Source organism: Monodon monoceros, unplaced genomic scaffold (assembly GCF_005190385.1).
Source record: "Monodon monoceros isolate NGI ecotype Baffin Bay Population unplaced genomic scaffold, NGI_Narwhal_1 Super_Scaffold_3, whole genome shotgun sequence".
Classification (NCBI taxonomy): Eukaryota; Metazoa; Chordata; class Mammalia; order Artiodactyla; family Monodontidae; genus Monodon; species Monodon monoceros.
The window spans coordinates 5,955,638-5,973,929 of NW_021703780.1; the positions used below are offsets into that span (position 1 = coordinate 5,955,638).

The 18,292-nt window shown below is 47.1% G+C and overlaps 1 protein-coding gene across 10 annotated transcripts in view; it reads left to right on the top strand.

Moving 5' to 3' along the window:
* RREB1 (ras responsive element binding protein 1) overlaps positions 1–18,292 on the top strand; it is a 177,781-nt gene that overhangs the window by 134,952 nt on the left and 24,537 nt on the right. For all 10 annotated transcript variants that reach the window (XM_029242687.1, XM_029242685.1, XM_029242689.1 and 7 more), the window contains 2 exons: positions 9,974–10,118; positions 10,676–10,812. In XM_029242687.1, coding sequence (XP_029098520.1) covers positions 9,974–10,118; positions 10,676–10,812 — 282 coding nt within the window. The remainder of the gene's footprint in view (positions 1–9,973; positions 10,119–10,675; positions 10,813–18,292) is intronic.

Below are 18,292 nucleotides of genomic sequence, written 5' to 3' on the forward strand. Positions count from 1 at the left end.
ATTGGAGGGAAGACGAGAAGGGGTCAGGTTAGGGAGTGTCTTTAACTGCAGATCACATCCAAATTCAGAAATGCCCGGAGATCCCAGCGCCTGGCAGCTCAGTTATTGACTGAATCAAGTTCTTAAACGAACCTCCAGAAGTTGGCCATCCCATAGGTGGAAGGACAGACTGGGAACCCCCTGTGTCTTGGCCAACAAGCACCATTTAACCCTAGAATGGAGCATTGCTTGAGCTTTGAACTGAGGCTCCAGCTGGGCTCAGTGGGGTAGCCGGAGTGGCTGGTATGTTCATAAGCCTCATGTTGCCACCAAGCCCCAGAGACGGCCTTGACCTGGTCTCGTCCCCCTGCTGTTAGCAGTGACACAGGACTGGAGGGGGGGAGCATCCAGGCCTGACCTGTGGGCCCTTCATTCTCCTGTTGAACGTAGATTAGAGTTTGGTACCAACTGCAAGACTGTGGGCCACAGTCACTCAAGAGAAGGAAGTGTCCAGGGTTCAGGGAATAGCCTTGAGTGTCCAGCCTGTGATCCGTGATCTAGAACAGAGATGCAAAGGCTCGGCCTTTAAAGGCAATTTGGGGGAAAAGCACAGACCTTGGAGTTGGCACACCTGGGTCCATCCTAGTTGTGAGGCCCTGGCGTGTCAACCTCTCCACACCTCAATGGCCTCATCTGCTAAATGGAAATCATAATCTGGGTGAAGTTCCCAGCAGATCCTCACTGAGTGCTCGCTCCAGTCCCCCTCTCCCTCTGCTCTGTGAAAACAGCTTCGGTCATAATTCCCAGGAGCTAGATAATAAAGCATCAATCTTGTGACTGTTAGTGTCATATTGATAGGAAAGATGTACTGATAGCTTGAAATGAGCTAGTGAACTGCTTACAGTTGTCAGCCTCTGATTTCCAGTATCCTCATGCGTTATCGTCGCCTTATGTTTATCTGCCCAAGTAGCCTACTGGCTGTAGAAAAGGATGTTTGGTTTGTTTTTTGTTTTTAACATCTTTATTGGAGTATAATTGTTTTACAATGGTGTGTTAGTTTCTGCTTTATAACAAAGTGAATCAGTTATACATATACATATGTTCCCATATCTCTTCCCTCTTGCGTCTCCCTCCCTCCCCGCCTCCCTATCCCACCCCTCTAGGTGGTCACAAAGCACCTAGCTGATCTCCCTGTGCTATGCGGCTGCTTCCCACTAGCTATCTATTTTACGTTTGGTAGTGTATATATGTCCATGCCATGCTCTCACTTTGTCACAGCTTACGCTGCCCCCTCCCCATGTCCTCAAGTCCATGCTCTAGTAGGTCTCTGTCTTTATTCCCGTCTTACCCCTAGGTAGTTCATGACCTTTCCTTTTTCTTAGATTCCATATATATGTGTTAGGATAAGGTATTTGTTTTTCTCTTTCTGACTTACTTCACTCTGTATGACAGACTCTAGGTCCATCCACCTCACTACAAATAACTCGATTTCGTTTCTTTTTATGGCTGAGTAATATTCCATTGTATATATGTGCCACATCTTCTTTATCCATTCATCTGTCGATGGACACTTAGGTTGCTTCCATGTCCTGACTATTGTAAATAGAGCTGCAATGAACATTGTGGTACATGACTCTTTTTGAATTATGGTTTTCTCAGGGTATATGCCCAGTAGTGGGATTGCTGGGTCATATGGTAGTTCTATTTGTAGTTTTTTAAGGAGCCTCCATACTGTTCTCCATAGTGGCTGTATCAATTTACATTCCCACCAAAAGTGCGAGTGTTCCCTTTTCTCCACACCCTCTCCAGCATTTACTGTTTCTAGATTTTTTGATGATGGCCATTCTGACCGGTGTGAGATGATATCTCATTGTAGTTTTGACTTGCATTTCTCTAATGATTAATGATGTTGAGCATTCTTTCATCTGTTTGTTGGCAATCTATATATCTTCTTTGGAGAAATGTCTGTTTAGGTCTTCTGCCCATTTTTGGACTGGGCTGTTTGTTTTTCTGTTATTGAGCTGCATGAGCTGCTTATAAATTTTGGAGATTAATCCTTTGTCAGTTGCTTCATTTGCAAATATTTTCTCCCATTCTGAGGATTATCTTTTGGTCTTGTTTATGGTTTCCTTTGCTGTGCAAAAGGTGTTACGTTTCATTAGGTCCCATTTGTTTATTTTTGTTTTTATTTCCATTTCTCTAGGAGGTGGGTGAAAAAGGATCTTGCTGTGATTTATGTCATAGAGCGTTCTGCCTATGTTTTCCTCTAAGAGTTTGATAGTTTCTGGCCGTACATTTAGGTCTTAATCCATTTTGAGTTTATTTTTGTGTATGGTGTTAGGGAGTGTTCTAATTTCATTCTTTTACATGTAGCTGTCCAGTTTTCCCAGCACCACTTATTGAAGAGGCTGTCTTTTCTCCACTGTATATTCTTGCCTCCTTTATCAAAGATAAGGTGACCACATGTGCGTGGGTTTATCTCTGGGCTTTCTATCCTGTTCCATTGATCTATATTTCTGTTTTTGTGCCAGTACCATACTGTCTTGATTACTATAGCTTTGTAGTATAGTCTGAAGTCGGGGAGCCTGATTCCTCCAGCTCCACTTTTTGTTCTCAAGATTGCTTTGGCTATTCGGGGTCTTTTGTGTTTCCATACAAATTGTGAAATTTTTTGTTCTACTTCTGTGAAAAATGCCAGTGGTAGTTTGATAGGGATTGCACTGAATCTGTAGATTGCTTTGGGTAGTAGAGTCATTTTCACAATATTGATTCTTCCAATCCAAGAACATGGTATATCTCTGCATCTATTTGTATCATCTTTAATTTCTTTCATCGGTGTCATAATTTTCTGCATAGAGGTCTTTCCTCTCCTTAGGCAGGTTTATTCCTAGATATTTTATTCTTTTTGTTGCAATGGTAAATGGGAGTGTTTTCTTGATTTCACTTTGAGATTTTTCATCATTAGTGTATAGGAATGCCAGAGATTTCTGTGCATTAATTTTGTATCCTGCTACTTTACCAGATTCATTGATTAGCTCTAGTAGTTTTCTGGTAGCATCTTTAGGATTCTCTACGTATAGTATCATGTCATCTGCAAACAGTGACAGCTTTACTTCTTCTTTTCCGATTTGTATTCCTTTTATTTATTTTTCTTCTCTGATTGCTGTGGCTAAAACTTCCAAAGCTATGTTGAATAAGAGTGGTGAGAGTGGACATCCTTGTCTTGTTCCTGATCTTAGTGGAAATGCTTTCAGTTTTTCACCACTGAGGACGATGTTGGCTGCAGGTTTGTCATATATGGCCTTTTTTATGTTGAGGAAAGTTCCCTCTATGTCTACTTGCTGCAGGGTTTTTATCATAAATGGGTGTTGAATTTTGTCGAAAGCTTTCTCTGCATCTATTGAGATGACCATATGGTTTTTCTCCTTCAATTTGTTAATATGGTGTATCACATTGATTGATTTGCGTATATTGAAGAATCCTTGCATTCCTGGAATAAACCCCACTTGATCATGGTGTATGATCCTTTTAATGTGCTGTTGTATTCTGTTTGCTAGTATTTTGTTGAGGATTTTTGCATCTATGTTCATCAGTGATATTGGCCTGTAGTTTTCTTTCTTTGTGACATCTTTGTCTGGTTTTGGTATCAGGGTGATGGTGGCTTCGTAGAACGAGTTTGGGAGTGTTCCTCCCTCTGCTATATTTTGGAAGAGTTTGAGAAGGATAGGTGTTAGCTCTTCTCTAAATGTTTGATAGAATTTGCCTATGAAGCCATCTGGCCCTGGGCTTTTGTTTGTTGGAAGATTTTTAATCACAGTTTCAGTTTCAGTGCTTGTGATTGGTGTGTTCATATTTTGTATTTCTTCCTGGTTCACTCTCGGCAGGTTGTGCATTTCTAAGATTTGTCCATTTCTTTCAGGTTGTCCATTTTATTGGCATATAGTTGCTTATAGTAATCTCTCATGATTGTATTTCTGCAGTGTCAGTTGTTACTTCTCCTTTTTCATTTCTAATTCTATTGATTTGAGTCTTCTCCCTTTTTTTCTTGATGAGTCTGGCTAATGGTTTATCAATTTTGTTTATCTTCTCAAAGAACCAGCTTTTAGTTTTATTGATCTTTGCTGTTGTTTCCTTCATTTCTTTTTCATTTATTTCTGATCTGATCTTTATGATTTCTTTCCTTCTGCTAACTTTGGGGTATTTTTGTTCTTCTTTCTCTAATTGCTTTAGGTGCAAGGTTAGGTTGTTTATTCGAGATGTTTCCTGTTTCTTAAGGTAGGATTGTATTGCTATAAACTTCCCTCTTAGAACTGCTTTTGCTGCATCCCATAGGTTTTGGGTCGTCGTGTCTCCATTGTCATTTGTCTAGGTATTTTTTGATTTCCTCTTTGATTTCTTCAGTGATCACTTCGTTATTAAGTAGTGTATTGTTTAGCCTCCATGTGTTCGTATTTTTTACAGATCTTTTCCTGTAATTGATATCTAATCTCATAGTGTTGTGGTCGGAAAAGATACTTGATACGATTTCAGTTTTCTTAAATTTACCAAGGCTTGATTTGTGACCCAAGATATGATCTATCCTGGAGAATGTTCCATGAGCACTTGAGAAAAATGTGTATTCTGTTGTTTTTGGATGGAATGTCCTATAAATATCAATTAAGTCCATCTTGTTTAATGTATCATTTAAAGCTTGTGTTTCCTTATTTATTTTCATTTCAGATGATCTGTCCCTTGGTGAAAGTGGGGTGTTAAAGTCCCCTACTATGATTCTGTTACTGTTGATTTCCCCTTTTATGGCTGTTAGCATTTGCCTTATGTATTGAGGTGCTCCTATGTTGGGTGCATAAATATTTACCATTGTTATACCTTCTTCTTGGATCGATCCCTTGATCATTATGTAGTGTCCTTCTTTGTCTCTTGTAATAGTCTTTATTTTAAAGTCTATTTTGTCTGATATGAGAATTGCTGCTCCAGCTTTCTTTTGATTTCCATTTGCATGGAATATCTTTTTCCATCCCCTCACTTTCAGTCGATCTGTGTCCCTAGGTCTGAAGCGGGTCTCTTGTAGACAGCATATATATGGGTCTTGTTTTTGTATCCATTCAGCCAGTCTGTGTCTTTTGGTGGGAACATTTAATCCATTTACATTTAAGGTAATTATTGATATGTATGTTCCTATTCCCATTTTCTTAATTGTTTTGGGTTTGTTATTGTAGGTCTTTTCCTTCTCTTGTGTTTCTTGCCTAGAGAAGTCCCTTTAACATTTGTTGTAAAGCTGGTTTGGTGGTGCTGAACTCTCTCAGCTTTTGCTTGTCTGTAAAGGTTTTAATTTCTCCATCAAATCTGAATGAGATCCTTGCTGGGTAGAGTAATCTTGGTTGTAGGTTTTTCACCTTCATCACTTTAAATATGTCCTGCCACTCCCTTCTGGCTTGCAGAGTTTTTGCTGAAAGATCAGCTGTTAACTTTACGGGGGATTCCCTTTTGTGTTATTTGTTGTTTTTCCCTTGCTGCTTTTAATATGTCTTCCTTGTATTTAGTTTTTGATAGTTTGATTAATATGTGTCTTGGCGTGTTTCTCCTTGGATTGATCCTATATGGGAGTCTCTGTGCTTCCTGGACTTGATTAACTATTTCCTTTCCCATATTAGGGAAGTTTTCACCTAGAGTCTCTTCAAATATTTTCTCAGTCCCGTTCATTTTCTCTTCTTCTTCTGGGACCCCTATAATTCGACTGTTGGTGCATTTAATGTTGTCCCAGAGGTCTCTGAGACTGTCCTCAGTTCTTTTCATTCTTTTCTCTTTCTTCTTCTCTGCAGTAGTTATTTCCACTATTTTATCTTCCAGGTCACTTACCTGTTCTTCTACCTCAGTTATTCTGCTATTGATCCCTTCTAGAGTATTTTTAATTTCATTTACTGTGTTGTTCATCGTTGCTTGTTTCCTCTTTAGTCCTTCTAGGCCCTTGTTAAATGTTTCTTGCATTTTCTCTATTTCCAAGATTTTGGATCATCTTTACTATCATTATTCTGAATTCTTTTTCAGGTAGACTGCCTATCTCCTCTTCATTTGTTAGGTCAGGTGGGTTTTTACCTTGCTCCTTCATCTGCTGTGTGTTTTTCTGTCTTCTCATTTTGCTTATTTACTGTGTTCGGGTTCTCCTTTTTGCAGGCTGCAGGTTCGTAGTTCCCGTTGTTTTTGGTGTCTGTCCCCAGTGGCTAAAGTTGGTTCAGTGTGTTGTGTAGGCTTCCTGGTGGAGGGGACTAGTGCCTCTGTTCTGGTGGATGAGGGTGGATCTTGTCTTTCTGGTGGGCAGGTCCACATCTGGTGGTGTGTTTTGGGGTGTCTGTGGCCTTAATATGATTTTAGGCAGCCTCTCTGCTAATGGGTGGGGTTGTGTTCCTGTCTTGCTAGTTGTTTGGCATAGGGTGTCCAGCACTGTAGCTTGCTGGTCGTTGAGTGAAGCTGGGTGCTGGTGTTGAGATGGAGATCTCTGGGAGATTTTCACCGTTTGATATTACGTGGAGCTGGGAGGTCTCTTGTGGACCAGTGTCCTGAAGTTGGCTCTCCCAGCTCAGAGGCACAGCACTGACTCCTGGCTTGACCACCAAGAGCCTTTCATCCACATGGCTCAGAATAAAAGGGAGAAAAAGTAGAAAGAAAAAAAAGAAAGAAAGAAAGAAATGATAAAATAAAGTAAGATAAAATAGTTATTAAAATAAAAAATAATTATTAAGAAAAAAATATTTTTAAGTATTAAAAAAAAAAAGGACGGACAGAACCCTAGGACAAATGGTGAAAGCAAAGCTATACAGACAAAATCTCACACAGAAGCATACACATACACACTCACAAAAAGAGGAAAAGGGGAAAAAATAATATATCTTGCTCCCAAAGTCCACCTACTCAATTTGGGATAATTCATTGTCTATTCAGGTATTCCACAGATGCAGGGTACATCAGGTTGATTGTGGAGCTGCTCCTGAGGCTGCTGGGATAGATTTCCATTCTCTTCTTTGTTCGCAAATCTCCCGGTGTTCAGCTTTGGGTCTGGCCCCGCCTCTGCGTGTAGGTCACCGGAGGGCGTCTGTTCTTCGCTCAGACAGGACGGGGTTAAAGGAGCAGCTGATTCGGGGGCTCTGGCTCACTCAGGCCGGGGGGAGGGAGGGGCGCGGAGTGCGGGGCGGGCCTGCGGCGGCAGAGGCCGGCGTGACGTTGCACCATCCTGAGCCGCACCGTGCGTTCTCCCGGGGGAGTCGTCCCTGGATCCCGGGACCCTGGCAGTGGCGGGCTGCACAGGCTCCCCGGAAGGGGGGTGTGGATAGTGACCTGTGCTCGCACACAGGCTTCTTGGTGGCGGCAGCAGCAGCCTTAGCGTCTCATGCCCGTCTCTGGGCTCCGCGCTGCTAGCCGCGGCTCGCGCCCGTCTCTGGAGCTCCTTTAAGCAGCGCTCTCAATCCCCTCTCCTCGCGCACCACGAAACAAAGAGGGAAGAAAAAGCCTCTTGCCTCTTCGGCAGGTCCAGACTTTTCCCTGGACTCCCTCCGGCCAGCCGTGGCGCACTAACCCCCTGCAGGCTGTGTTCATGCCGCCGACCCCAGTCCTCTTCCAGCGCTCCGACCGAAGCCCGAGCCTCAAGCTCCCAGCCCCGCCCGCCCCGGCGGGTGAGCAGACAAGCCTCTCGGGCTGGTGAGTGCCGGTCGGCCCCGATATTCTGTGCGGGAATCTCTTCGCTTTGCCCTCCGCACCCCTGTTGCTGCGCTCTCCTCCGTGGCTCCGAAGCTTCCCCCTCCGCTTCCCGCAGTCTCCGCCTGCGAAGCGACTTCTAGTGTGTGGAAACCTCTCCTCCTTCACAGCTCCCTCCCACTGGTGCAGGTCCCATCCCTATCCTTTTGTCTCTGTTTATTCATTTTTCTTTTGCCCTACCCAGGTACGTGGGGAGTTTCTTGCCTTTTGGGAGGCCTGAGGTCTTCTGCCAGCGTTCAGTAGGTGTTCTGTAGGAGTTGTTCCACGTGTAGATGTGTTTCTGATGTATCTGTGGGGAGGAAGGTGGTCTCCGCGTCTTACTCTTCCGCCATCTTCCTCAATTCCTCCAGGATGTTGTTTTTAAAATTCATTTTGAGTGATTTCTTGAAAGGATGGGTTTGGTACTAATTTACATCCCATAGTATTATCATACTTCCTCAATTCTTAGATGCCTAAAAATTTTTTTTACATTTCTAAAATTGGAATGTGCCATACAATAAATGTCGAAAGGAACTTGCCAGCCTTTCTTTTTTTCTCCAAACACTGACGTTAAATGATGGTCTCCTTAACTCCCAATCACCTTGAAATAGAGGGGGTACATAGAACAAGGCTATTTGTCTCCATTAACTTTCTCAAGGCTTTAGGTGACCAAGAACTAATAATAAAGCATCCTACGCTAATAATCTAAGCAAGGAATTATGTGGATATGGGCATGATGGTTGTCTGTGATTCTTTTCCATTTTCTCCCACTAGATCTTTCTGACTCACCACATTGATTCCCCCTAAGAGAACAGAGGGCTGGCCTGAGCCTCCTTCCCTGAATCCCATTTCTCAGAGGTTAAGCCACATCTCGCCTACTGGTGGATGACGGGGCTGGTGCTCTTCGGGCAGAGGCTAGTGTGGTCTTGGGCTGACGTGGGGACCCCTCCACCTTCTAGAGTATGTCTGTAGGGCCAGAACCAGGGGAACTGTAGCTCTTAGCTCCACACACTCATGGAAGGAGGGCTCACGGGTGTCGGGGGCAGAGGCTGTGAGTGGGAAGGGTGTTGCCCAGCCGTCTCGTTGAGTCATTGGCCTGAGAGCCTGAATTGTCGCTGCTTGTGGTTCGTGAGCTTCTCAGCCCTTTTATCCCCAGCCCGTCTCCTGTACAGAAGGTGCAGCAGAACGTGAGCTTGAGCTGAGCAGAGCTTCTTTTTAGAAGCCTGACAGGATCGTTTATGAAAACTTGCTGTCTTTTCCCATTCCTGAGAACGTCTCCAGTAAGATAATCCCATCAGAGGGTTATTTATAAAAAGCTGTGGCTACATTCCCACACCTGGCACAGTTTAACCCCGGTCAGAGAGGGTGATTCCGATGATGGCTGTCATTAGGAAGAGTAGACCTTTTATGTCACGAAGCAAGGAAATTGAGACTATCTTTTTGTAATGCCATTCTTTCTTTCCCTATAGCTCTTGGGACCTGGTTCCTAGAATGTTTGCTTTAGAACTTGATAATGTAAGGTCACTTAAGTCAGGTCACCCATAAAACTCTCTTTTTGGAACAGACATATGCATACTAATATAATACTTTCTTGTATGTGTATTCCTAGTCCTGTAGATGTCAGGGTTGCAACATGTAACTTATCCCACTGTCCCAGCTACTCTCATGATCTGCAAATCCATGTAAGACCCTGGAGAGCGTGGGCAGGCTTTCAGGTCTCAGGCACTTCGGACATGTGCTCGGTCAGCACTTCTCAAATTTGACCCCCAGCATGCTTCCAAAGGCAGAAGAGAGAGAACACATTCTACTGGTAGACAGGGGGTGGGTTCTGGGACCACAGAGTGGTTTCTTGGTTTATGAACTAGTGGTACCTGGGACTTCTTTTGTCTATAGAATTATGTGCCCTAAAATAGTACAGCTTGTCTGAATAAGTAGAACAGATCATCAGATAGTTTGTTTTTATCTTATTAGTGCCAGTGAAGTTCATGAATATCTTCCAACAGACAGCAAGGCACTGAGCCACGTTTTTGGATAGCACTTCGTTGTGAGAGCTTCACGAGGGGTTCAAGGAGATTATAAGGTTTTTAAAAAGAAGTCACTGTATAAATTATACCCCGTATCTCTTAACTAAGGAAAATTTAACTACCAGTGCCCAAATAGAAAAATATAAATATAAATTTTATTTATAAAATAAAATTTAAAATATCATTTTAAATAAACCACCTCAGTTTTTGCTAAATCACATTGTCTGTGTGTGTGTTCTTTCCAGACATATGAAGATTCATGAGAAGGACCCCAGCAGCGCTACAGCTGCAGCCCCTCCATCCCCACTGAAGCGCAGGCGGCTGTCCTCCAAAAGGAAACTGAGTCATGATACAGAGTCAGAGAAGGAAGACCCAGCGCCTGCTAAAAAGGTCCTCTCTGCCCCCAGCACAGATGTGCCTGCCCCAGGGACTCTTGGCAGAAATCCCTCCAGCCTTTATTTTGCAGTCTGGGGGCTTGGTGGACACCCATCCCAAGCTTCTAACCTCTGTTTCCCTGCAGTGTTTCATAAGGTCTCTGGAGAAAAAAGTACCTGTTTGCTCCTCCTTTGTGGAAGGAAGAGCCCCCTGGCTAAGCCCACTGATGGGCTTGTTTCATTGCTCCCGGGGTTTTTTGTTTCTCCAGCTAGAATGGAAGAGGCTCTGCTAAGTATTAGGGACTCTTTTGTCCTCACACTTTTATTCCCAGTGCCTGGCAGGTACTAGGTGCTCCGTGATTATTTGTTGAATGGATGAGTGAGTTGAGGGTGGGTGGGTGGGTGCTGGTGTTCGGTGAGGTTTTGTTACATGAAACGTTGGTCAGTAGCATCCTTAATGCCTAGGAGGGAGGCGTCCTTTTCCTTTCAGATTCTGGATTTAGTGTCGGCTTCTCTGAAACAAACTACGTGGGAGCCCTCCCTTGTGACTTAATGTTTCTTCTTTCCCCTAAGATGGTAGAGGACAGGCAGTCGGGTGACATGGAGAAGAAAGCTGATGAAGTGTTTCACTGCCCACTGTGTTTCAAGGAGTTCGTGTGCAAGTACGGGCTGGAGACCCACATGGAGACCCACTCAGATAACCCGCTAAGGTAGGAGAGGGGCTGGGGCAGGCTTGTGCTCTGGGGGCGCCTCCTTGTGATGTGTGATGCAACCTACCTCCTGTTACTCCAGCCTGGGCTGTGAGGCCATTAGTGAGGCCGATCAGAGTGCTTGCGGGGGTGGAAGTGGGGCTGAGAGGGGTCAGAGCAGGTGGCTGCAGCCCCAGGAGGGTTCACCAGCCTCACGGTGCTTCCTGCACTCCTGGCGGGGCCCCCGGGCGATCCCCATGAGCCCCCCCCCACGGGTAGCCTCCTAGCACCGGGCTTTGGGCAGCAGACACATTTTCTTCACGGATGGTGTTGCAGCCCAAATGGTCGTTAGCTGTGCCCGTGTGTGTGCTAAGGACGGGGAGGGCAGATCAGGTGCTCGTGGGTGTCTGGAATGGGCTGGTAGCACAGAAGCCTAGGAAAGCATTTGGGGGCAAGACAGAGTTCTGTCGTGCAGGACACGGGACCTGAATGCAGCCTGTCTCAGTAGCAGCAAAGGTGATGGTTCCGCTGGCCCAGGCTCCACATAGTTTTTCTGATTCTCAGTGGTCCCAGGCGGACCTCCGGCAGAATTTGGGGATGGGGTGGGGGGAGCTCGGCTTTCCTCCCCGACCTTCTTCCCTGCGTTTTTATCAGGCCGAAAGCCCTTTGTTCCTGCTGAGCAGGTACCCGCTTCCTCTCTGAAACTGCTACTGTATCATTTTTAAGGTGCTGTAGGGGAGCCTCTGGTATTGTGAGACTTGAAAGTAGCATGTCCCGAGAGGCACAGCTGAAGGTTCCCAGAGCAGAGGCCAGTGCATACGTGGTTGCAGCTTTGGGTTTCAGAAGACAGCTTGGGAGTGTAGAAATCTGGACATCTGTTTGTCTGACTCACCAATACATGGACCACATTTCCTTCTTGGGGGCACATGTTTGGTTGTGACTTAGGAGTGAAAAGGTCTGAGGCAGCTAAACATGTTTGTGTTGGGGTAAAAGCCTAATTGTCCAGTAACATAAAGTCGTGTCAAGTAATCATTATCCTTAATCACGTTAGCTTGACATTTTTCCATTAGAGAGAGAAAAGAATTTATGGAGAGATTAAACTCTGAGCAATTGAAGTGCTAGAACATGTCTTTAGGTGACTTCCCCATCTTGGGAAACTCCTGGATGTGACGGGCAGGCATGGACTGGTGGTCAGAACCCTGGGTCCCTGTCCCACCTCTGCTCACATGGGGCCTGGACCAGCTGCATCTGAACCTTGAAGGAGAGTTAGACCAGATCGTCCTTGTGTTCCCTTTCAGGCCTGAAATTCTGTGACTCGGAAACCTGCCTCTTAACAGTTGTTCTTCTGTCTACCAAGAAAAAGCACTTGGCTCTTCCTTTTGTAGGCCCTGTCATTCTGAGAGATTCAGGAACTTGACTTCATGGTTTCATTAACGTCCACAGCATCCCAGGATGCGGGCTGGTGGTGGGTGGTAACTATTGAGATAGTTCTCTAGATGCAGGACCTGAGCAAGCCTAGGTGAAGTTACCAGACAAACCTCACGTGGTGAGTCGCGGGCAGAGGCAGGAATAGCAGCTGCGACCCCCGACCCTCCGACCCCCTTCAGCGCTTCTGACCCGGCACTGCAGAGTGCCTGAGTGCACACACTGCTCCTCTCTGGGTTCCTCCCTAGGTTTTCTTTCACTTTGTGTTTTATTCTGTGATCAGATACCATCTTAGGAACTACCCATTTACCCTCTTCTAGATGATTCTGTCCGACAGGGAAAATAACTTAACTCTCAAGAGAGATTTCTGGGCAGCTGGAGCCTGCACAGCACAGTGTATAGCAATGATAGAGGAAGATCAGGTGTCCCCTTCTTTAGTGCTGGCTGGCACCAGGGCGTGGGTGCTCCTGGAGTGGGGCCTTCTGGACAAGCACCTAATCTGGGGGCAGGCCAGGCTGGCTACTTGGAGAACATGGAGACAGGAATCGCCTTGGATACTGGTTCACTGTTTTACATGATTTGGTGCATAATTCACTTGCCATGACTCCAAGGCTGTGAAGTTAAACCTCAGGTCCTCCCTTGCCCACTTGGTAATAGCATCCTTTGTTTGGGGAGGGTGGACTGGAGGAGTCCTGAGCCTGGTGGGGGGCTCGGCCCCTCCCGGCAGTGGCGTGAGAAGAGGTTGCCTTGCATCCATGGTGGGGGGCAAGCATGCCATCCCCTGTCTGGCGGCTGTTGCTGTGTGGGTGGGTCTTGTGTCTGGGAACCAAAGGAGTTAATTACAGAACATAGTTAGTTTCCCTTCTCTCCCCTCTGCTCTGCCCTCCACATAATGGCCTGCTATCAGAGGATGCCATGGGGACAGGCATGAGCCGGCAGGGCCCAGCCAGGCAGTGAACTGTGACAGTAGCTGGTGGGAGAGACTGCTTGTTAACCCAGAGCTAAAATAGGCACCAACTCCATTTGCAAACCCCAAAGGCAGCAGAACCACAGTGGGATGCTACCAGTTTAGACAGAAAGTTTATAACTCGAAACAGCTGTTGGCTTCTTTTTCTCCCTCTCCTGCCCTTACCTCCCACCCCCAAAGCTGGCAAGCTGCCCGTTGTTCCTTAATAAAAAGCATTGGAAATCCAAATTCACGTAAACGCCGAGGCCTTTCTCCTGCAGTGCCTTGTGTTTCAAGTTAACGAAGTGTAAGCGTAGAGCAAAAGGAAGACACAGACCACTGTAGTGATTCTGGCTCCGAGTGTCGGGTTTGTTTTTGCCCTGGCGTGACCAGACTCGCGGTGACTTGGCCCTTCTGTCCAGCCCCCCAGATGGGAGAAGCAGAGGCTTTCTGGGAGCTGGCACTTGGGACTGGAGGTGACAGAGTGTTCAGTGAGCAGGTGGATGCAGAGAGGACATCCCTGTGTGAGGGTGTCTGGGTGTTGAATATCGTGCCTGGTTATAAGAATAGAACAGAGTAACAGGCTGTCCGCTGCCCTGAGTAAAGTTAGCTGGGAGGGAAGTCCAGGTCAGCAGCCACCAATGCAAACAGGAGGAGAGCCACGAGGGCCACCTTAAGTTTTCAAGTAGCCGCATTCTAAAAAAGGAAGAAGAAAATAGCGAAATTGATCATGCTTTGCTGGTATACTAATATATCCAAAATATAATGTCAGTACAGAAATCGTCAGTGATGTGATTTACATTCTCATTCTCATACAGTCTTTGCCATCTGGTGTGTGGGGCATGATCGCAGCCCACCATTTCAATTGGAAGAGGCACATTCCAAGCCCCCAGCAGCCCATGTGTAGGTGCGAACCTAGGACAAGCCCACCTGTAGCTGGGAGGGCTTTGTCTCAGACCCCGCCCCCGTCCCCATTTTGTGTCTGAATGACTAGTCTCTGGCAAATGGGGGCTGGGCTGGGCTGGGGGGACCTCTGGGTAGTCACGGTGGCACTGTGACTGCAGCTGGGGGCGAAATTTGGCAAAAGTTATTGTATAATCTTATGTGGCTTCTTGATTAAAGGAGATTGGGTAATAAATAATTTTTAAATTAGTTCAGCTAAAACGTATCCGGCAAATGAATGAGTGCTTGTTGTGTGCCAGGCCCTTGACCAGACTTAAGAAAAAAGTGGTGACAGTGGAGACAGGGCCCCTCGAGGGCTGTCAGCAAAAGAGTAAGAGCGATTATAACAGAGTGAAGTGGGTCAGTTCAGGGCCAGACAGGCCAGCAGCCTGTTGTCCAAGCAGAGGCAGCCAGGGAGCCGGATAGGTTGGCGGAAAGCTTCCCACGGCCTTTTACATTGGATGCTGGGGCGCTTGCCCGGGGCAGGCCCTCCTCAGTCCAGTCCAGTTACCGTTCCTAGTTGTCTGTGAGGAAAATGTTATGGTGATGCCCTTAAATCTACATGGGGTGTTGGAAGGTGGGGACCTGAGTGGGCTCTGCGGGCATGCGGCGGCACAGAGGGGAGGGCAGGTGCCCACAGGCATGGAGGGCGGGCTGCCAGAGGTGGGGAGAGTCGCCAGGACCTTCTTCTTCTGGATTCTCAAGTGTTCCAAGGAACGTTCGACTGCCTGCCCTGCGCCCCATCCCCCCTCTACACACTCCCGTCACCTGCAGGGAGACCCTAAGACTGACTGACATGGCGCTGGTCCCACACTTGTTAAATGTCATCCTAAAAATAGGGAGAGGGTATAACAAAATACTCTTCAGCATCTCGTATAAGAGCCCCAGGGGTCTGAGGCTCAGCCAGGTGGAGGGCAGATTTAAAACGATGCTGGGGGCTGAGGGAGGAGAAGATCCGCCCCCTAAGCTGGAGGCCTCTGTCCGGGCGGCCCCTCCGCACCCTGCCTAGGGGCCTCTCAGCCACGTGGAGTGGGCACTGCCGCCGGCTTCTGGGTTCACCCCAGCCACGCGTTGAGCAGTCCCTGGACCTGCCCGGCTTCCCACTGCGTTGCTTCGGTCGAACAGACCTAGCAGGGCGTCAGGATGCAGTGTGTGCAGCCCAGCGGATTCCTGGGCGTGGGGAGGGCAGGCTGCCCCTGGCCAGGGCCCTCTCATAGGCCGTCACTGCTGCTCCCAGCAACTGGGAGAGATTAGTGCAGCTGTTGGCTGTCAGCTCTGCGGCTGGGAAGCTGGGGAGGGCAGGGAGGGTGGGCACCAGGGGAGAGGAGGGTCTGAACCGGGCGGGGCTCTGACGAGAAGCTGTTTGCACTCGCCCCTCTTGCCTCCGTAGACAGAACAGAGAAAATGAAGCATGGAATCCCTTTAAAAAGGAATGTCAGTCCCTCGATAAAACACTGTAATGAGCAAGAAATTCAGTATCTCAAGGAAGCAGCCAGGGTGACTGCCGCTTTCTCAGCAAGGTATTTCCCAGGTTCTGATGATAGGGCCGGGCCTGCTGCTGCTCGGGGAGTGTTGGGAAGACTCCCAGTCGAGCCACTGTCCAGGGCCCAGGCATTAAGGACGTGACATGGGTTGTAGAAGGAGCTGGGACACCTGCAGTAGCCATCCTCTGAACGCACAGCGCAGCAGCTGCAGCAGAGGGGTGGTGAGGGTGCCGGCTGCAGCCTGACCGGGGCCTGGCATCTCCGTGACCTTGGGCTCAGTTTCCCTGTCTGGAAAATGGATTTAGGGGCTGTGTGAGGATGAAGGGAGCATCCACAGTCCCCAGACTGTAACAAACAATCAATGAAAATTTACTTCTGATACTATTATTTAGAACATTGTTGTTTTTAATATTTTAACCCTTGCGACACTTACAATTATGGGTTGGTGTCGCTCTCTGGGAATCCCATTCCAGTAAAATAGAGAAGGAAGCACGTTCCGGGGCTTCTCCAGGTACCATTTCCTTGACAGAGAACATGAAAGCAGTTTGGCCTTTAGTCTTTATCGTTGTAAGTAGCCACTTTTATCTGATTTTGCTTTTGTAAAGATTGGGTAGCTGAATGGCGGTTTACATTTGGTTTGAGTCCTGCCTCCCAAATGTTGTGATCCAACTGTACAGAAACCCAGATGATTAGAAGCTTGAAAGGTCCTGATACCTTTAAATTATAGAACCGCACATCGTTTCCCTTAGATTGTTGGGGAAACCTGAGATTCTAAAGAAATGTGTTTCCTGATGTTTGAAATTTGCCAAAGCAGTCTTTCAAAAATATGTTTAGCATAGTGAAAAAAAATTTTTTAACCCTTTCTTGTGGCAGTGGGGGTCATCTGTCTGTCTGTCCCTTAACTGGGAGACATGATAGAACAATGTGGAAGTAAGGTCACCAGATGACACAGTATTACTGTAGCAAACCCTGGGAGGAGTTAGTCCCAGAATTGCTTAGCCACAAGCCTTAAAAATATATTTTTTTAAGCTTTTTGGTGGCCTTCTTTTCCATTTCTGTAGATGCTTTTGCTGGTGATTTTGCCTCCACATTTACCTTGGTTTGACTCAGTCTTCTGTGTGTGTGTGTGCGCAGGCTCCCCTCCATTGTAGATCCTTCAAGAAGGTTAGTTGGGAAACCCACTCTGGTTAGTGGTTACACGTTCCTTGTTTCATGGCTGATGCCTTTAATTGTGAGAGTTAGTCCTGCTAAGTCACTGTCAGCCCTACTGTGAGCTGCTCTGTTGACAGCTTCTTCCTGTACCCCTACTTCCTGCACAGTGCCCACGCCATTATAGCATGTGTATCATTAGCACATTTCTACCCCAGCCCAGAATTCTGCAGTTTTCTTCTAAAAAGTAAATAAGAAGGAAGGGCATGTGTTGTAAAGAACGGCTTCCGTGGTGCCCTGCCCCACTGGGTGTGCCGTGCTACGTGTCAGTCCTCGACTCAGTGACTCTAAGATCCTGACGTTTGTTTTTTTGAGACTAGTCGTGGATCTGGGCATGAACAAGAACCTCATTCATTTGCATTGAAGCCCTCTGAGAACTGAAAGGACAAAGCCCCAGCTAACAAAGGAGAGCACTTCCTGGACCTCCCGGAGCTGCCTGGCCCATCCCTGGCCTGAGCTGTGGCTGGCAGGGTAGCTTCAAGATCAGTGCAGTTTACCACTCTCATGGAAGTCAGCCTTCTCTGACCACGTTCACAGTGTGCCCTTCCCGGCGAGGCCAACGTCAAGGCCAGAGCCCGTGTGCTGAGAGACTGTGTGAGTTTGTTTGATTTCTGAAGGAGAGGACAGGACAGGCTACAGATCAAGCACATGGTGAAGGTGCTCTGGGATCACAGTGCCTTCCTCCAGCCCCAGCACTGGCAGCCCCCAGTCCTGCCATCTGTTCCTTTGTATACCGGGGGCCACAGTGGAAACTTGGCTCACTCCCCTGCCTGCTGCTCGGGGGGGGGGCATCTCTCTCCCCTGTGACCCCCCGCCCAGCCCCTCCTGTCTCTGCTTCACACCTCCCCAAGCCCCCTCAGTGACACTGCAGGTGCTGCCACAGCAGGCAGAGCAGATAAGCTGCAGACAGCTGCTTTTCCCCTCCGGTTCCAGAAGTTCCAACCCTGCGCGGCCCCAAACCTCAGCTCTTCCCTTACCACGCACCCCGAGTAAACTGAAGTGCTGGAGCCCCTGCCCAGGGAATAGAGCCGCCCTGAGGGAGGTGGAACCCTGCAGTTAGGGGAGCAGGTCACTTTCCCCGCATTCTGAACTAAACGTGCTTCCTTTCTCATAGAAGCATTTGCTAACACGTGCTGAGATTCAAGTGTTTTCTGGGTGAAGTGGGCTCTGGTGAACTGCCTTGGGTACAGAAACACTGTTTCTGTGAGCAGAACAATTTGGGGCTCACATATAGGGGATCATCCTTCCGTAAGCCAAGGGCAGGCAGGATGTCCATATTGGCATTCGTCCCTGCGTTTCGTAAGTAAGCTCACCTTTACTTAAATTGTCCTTTAGAGTTTTTTTCAAATAATGAATTTTTGTTTTCTTCACGGTAATCTATTTGAGTATGTGATTTAAAAAGATAAAAAGAAAGTTTTGTTCTTAGAAGAGTGGGTGGAATGTTATTAGCTTCTTTAAACCCTACAGCTAAGATACACTTTCCCCCATTAAATGC